Here is a 4,721-nt window from a genome sequence, read left to right as displayed (position 1 = left end):
AGTAATAGTAAACAGTAATCATAAAATAAAACAGTAATGGTAAAATAAAACAGTAGTGGTAAAATAAAACAGTTATAGTAAACAGTAATCATAAAATAAAACAGTAATGGTAAATTAAAACAGTAGTGGTAAAATAAAACGGTAATCATAAAATAAAACAGTAGTGGTAAAATAAAACAGTAGTGGTAAAATAAAACAGTAATAGTAAACTAATCATAAAATAAAACAGTAATGGTAAAATAAAACAGTAATCATAAACAGTAATCGTGTTATTGTGTTGGCTTCTTTGGTGGGGAGAGAATGTTAAAGAAAGAATTAACAAATCCATAATGCAAAAACAAATACTGATGGTAGACTAGTAAACTAAGTGGAATGAATTAGAACAAATTAATAGTGTAATATTAAACCAAAATAAGACTGCTGTAACATTCACAGGTGTGTTTCTTATGCCAGCCAGTCAACAGATTTGATATACTGAACACCATAATTATGTGCTCTTCTGTTTGGGGGGAGGGGTGTTTGTCATGTAGCAGATTACTTTTCTTACTGTAACATCACTGGCTCCTGGGTTATGTACCTTTGAGTATAAACATTTCATACCCCCATCAATCCTCTAGGTGATGTCCTGTTAGCATTCTAACTGATCATACTACAGCCTTGTCTTTATTGTAGTATTGTTGTTACCTCTGTACTGTATGGTGTTTGTTTTGACCGATGAATATGTTCCCAGCTGACGTGTCAGATGGAGATGCTGAACGACCGGTCGGTGGTGGCGAACGCGGACCTCAAGTCGGACATGGAGCGTTGGCACAAGACAAAGCAGCATGACATGAAGGAGATTCTCGTCAGCATGGCCGACCAACAGATCGTGTACTACGAGAAGGTGAGGATGTCGCAGCCATGATTCTCACACATCGAAACTCTGATACATGTTGACTGGCACAAACGTAAAACTATTCTTTGTGGGGCCTTTTAGTTTTAGTTCTAGTTCAGTTGCAAATTTTTATGACAGAGTCCTTCTTGCCCATCTGTTTAAAAGTAAAAGCACGTGAAAATATATATTGCAGTTCTATGATTTCAATATAAAATATAAATTTAATGAACCAGCCTTCTCACTCATTTCAGATTCCAGATTTTTTTTTGCCACCCCAAAACTGTTCTTGTGCTTTTTCATATTGATTAAAAGTTCAAACCATCCTCAGTAGTTTTTAAACAAACCTGCAAAGTTTTCTAGATTTTTTAACTTGTATCAGTTTCATCCCTCAATCTATATGGTGATCAGAGAATATCTTATTTAAATTTTTTTGTTATCTGACAAATGAGTTGCTTGAGACTGTTTTAAACTTTTTTCACATGCACAAATTAATGTGTTTTTCAGTGCCTTGCCGCATGGGAGGATGCAATCAAGTCATTCCAGATCACAGGTCACAAGAAAGGGGAGACAACCACAGAAAAACCGAAAGACTTGCCAGCTGAATCTGCCACATAGAAAACGAACGATGGTGTGAAAAAACCCCACCACAGTGTAACGTTAATTACTGGCACACACAATGTGTACGTCAGATACTACATATTGCTGTTGTAATTCTACAGAATTTGAACAAACACCTAAACAACATTTGTCACCTGTCTGGTAAGAACATAACTAATTATGTTATATTCCAGTCTCTGATCTGGTGCTCAGAACAGTTTACATCATTCCAAGATAGGAATCAACACATGAGACATTTTAACCAGAGCAGTGATACCTGGCAGTATAATCACCAGATCTCTAGCCTGTCAGATATTTGCTTCATCCTAATAAACACCAATAGTGTCACTGACAAGCTAGGTACATACATTGTTTGATATAAAACTACTACTACCAAGAAATACAAATCATCAGTATTTATGAATATATAAATTCCACCTTGGGGTCATGCATTACATTCGTTACGTATATTCATTTGGATTTATCAGTGATGGCATTGTGTATATTATATATACAACGTGTTATATAGAAAAGTGAGATTAACTCTTTCAGTCTTGTAATAACTGGGGATCAGGCAATCTCTGTGGGATGACTAGTACACTGAACTAAAGCTAGTGGTGAAAGAGTTAACTGTTGTGTGGAGACGGAACAAAATTATAAACTTAAATGTAGGAAAAGTTGACTGTTTTATTGTAAAGTGGGACGTTATGACCTTTTTTATTGGAATATGAGACATTTTGTATTCAACTGGATTACTTGACATTGTGGTAAAATTACAGAATATAGAGGCATTATGACATTTTATTTTGCAATATAGGACAGTGACATTTTGAACTGCAATATAGGACAGTGACATTTTATATTGAAATAAGACATCAGCATTTTGTATTGCAATATAGGACATTGACAGTTTTGAGTTCAAATATAGGACTTTGACATTTTGTATTGCAATATAGGACATTGATATTTTGTATTGAAATATAAGACATCAACATTTTGTATTGAAATATAGAACTTTGACGTTTTATATGGCAGTGTTATATATGACATGACATTTTGTATTCATTTGTAATGTTCTATTGTAGAATTTGAAATAAATGTTGTATATTTGTACAGTATTTATTAATTTGAATTGTTGATTTATGAATATTACGGTATGTTATTCCTTATTGGATTGTGAATGATTGTTTTCTTTTTCTTGCTTATGCATAGGACATATTTATTGACGGTTGTATCGCTCTAGTCATATATTAACATAAATGGCCTGTAGCAGTTGAGGAGATGGCTCTGTGTGGGTAGATCATTATCAGGGCTATATTTAGCTTGAAGTAACTTGGGGCAGGCATCGAAATAACAGTGAGTCTGGTAACCCATGTACAGGTTGCCACAAAATACAGTTCAGTAACTCGGTACCACATTTTATAGTTTCATTAATATTGTAAAATCCCTTCACAGACACTGATACTTTGTTATTCATCCTGTCACTGTTCTCACTGGACTGATCTAAATAACACTGAATTGATTACTATTGGGGTTATGTACTTTTAGCTTAATAAGGTGTTGTGGAGAACGAAATACTATTCACGACTTTGTGGCAACCTCCTGGTAACCTAAACGACCGTTTTCGATATATTTTGATGCCTGTTGGAGTAAAGTTTTAAAAAATATCAACATGTGAACCAAAAGGGAGGTGTGTATATGGGTTTGGAGAAATCTATTTACACCATTCATTGTTCACTTAGGCAACAGATTTCATAGTGCCAAGCCAATCAATTTTTATTAACCAGTGCCACCTAATTTTTGTAATGTTAACAGTTGCAAATATATCTCATCATAACGGTAACCGTTTACAATTGAAAATACTCTGTACTCACCAATAGTAGTAGCGCTTTCATTTGTTGCTAACTATTAACTGTTGGTGACAGTTATATCAGTATTACTCCATGTGTCATCATTAATTCTGTTTTCACTGGTATAGCATTAATACATGATTTGTGTGTAGATTTATTACAAACTTGGGTCTCTGAGGGATTGTACAAAATAATAATAATATATGTTTATTGTAATACAAATGTGAATGTATTTTAAATGGTAGAAATATCAGTACATAAATGTATAATGGTAAGAAATGATAATAGGCCTGTTGTTGCATCTTGTGATTTGTTTTATTACTGTGTCGACGGTTAATCATTTCTTTCATCTTCATAATTTAAAATTGTAATACCTCACTTTATAAGTGGTTATATTTATTAAGTGAAATATGTAAAAACATCAATGAAATAATAGTGCTATCGGTCAATAGTTCAAATAGCAGCCCAAAATTGTAATTTTCACATTAGAAGTGGTTATGTCACTCACATTTAGAGAAGTTTCAAGAAAATTACTACTATTGGAATAACACCTTTTTTCTTTTTCTTCTTCTGTGTTCAAGCTATAGTTGATCATGCTCTAGATTTGGAGTCCAGTTGTGAAGATAAAAAACGCTGTCTCTGTCAAGTCTTCTTTGGAACCGCAAAGCTTGAAAGCCAGTGTTGCTCCATTTGGTCAGTGCTTTAACTTGGCTTCAGTGCAGAGGGGTCAGAATTGCAGGATGTGCCCTGGGGACTGTGGTCCTGTTGAACATGGACATTCATCAGTGTCTGCCAGTTTCAGGTGGTACATGCAGGGCTCACGCGGCCGGGCGAAGTGAGCCAAAACTTCGCTCTCACCAGCCTGACTTTGCCGTGCTAGTCACCGTACGGCAAAATCTATGTCACCTTTTTAAAAATAGCTTCATAGATAATAATTAAGTGTGAATGGCCTGAGAGTTTGAAGAGACACTGGCACCACAAAATCATGCGACTGGCAAACATTTTTTGTATTGTACACAACAGTGACAAGGTGCAGCAGATAAGCAATGTTCACACCTTCACGGATACTAGTACCCATTCAGTCTTACAACTCCACAGTGTATTAATTAAGAAATTGTGACTGTGGTACGCATTTACTTGCCTCTGGGTAATCTAAGCTTGACCATGGTAGATTAATCTTCTAGGACAATATTCTGCATGGAGTAGACCTAGGTATTAAATGAATGAGAAGACAAACTTGTGAGAGAATGACTTCTAAACAGTTAAATTAGTGCTTTTCAATTACATTTCATTATTTCTGAAGAATGTGACATGAGAAAAGGTGATTTAAAAAAACCTATAGAGCACATAGCCATCAATTAGCAGTACAGATGGTAAACAAATATAAAATAAAATACAGA

At 34.7% G+C, this 4,721-nt stretch overlaps 1 protein-coding gene across 2 annotated transcripts in view; it reads left to right on the top strand.

Annotated features, from left to right (window-relative positions):
- Window positions 1-4,721, top strand: part of LOC121375725 (sorting nexin-30-like) — a 25,898-nt gene extending 21,177 nt beyond the window's left edge. Inside the window, exons 10-12 of one of the 2 annotated variants that reach the window (XR_005958351.1) lie at window positions 731-883; window positions 1,379-1,633; window positions 3,903-4,721. Coding sequence is in view for 1 of the 2 variants with exons in the window: in XM_041503325.1 (XP_041359259.1) it covers window positions 731-883; window positions 1,379-1,489 (264 nt within the window). In the remaining variant the exon portion in view is untranslated. Of the gene's footprint in view, window positions 1-730; window positions 884-1,378 lie in introns of both variants that reach the window. The other variant, XM_041503325.1, reaches the window with a different exon arrangement.

The sequence above is a fragment of the Gigantopelta aegis genome, chromosome 6, assembly GCF_016097555.1.
Source record: "Gigantopelta aegis isolate Gae_Host chromosome 6, Gae_host_genome, whole genome shotgun sequence".
Lineage (NCBI taxonomy): Eukaryota > Metazoa > Mollusca > Gastropoda > Neomphalida > Peltospiridae > Gigantopelta > Gigantopelta aegis.
This window is presented reverse-complemented; position numbering and strand designations above follow the sequence as displayed.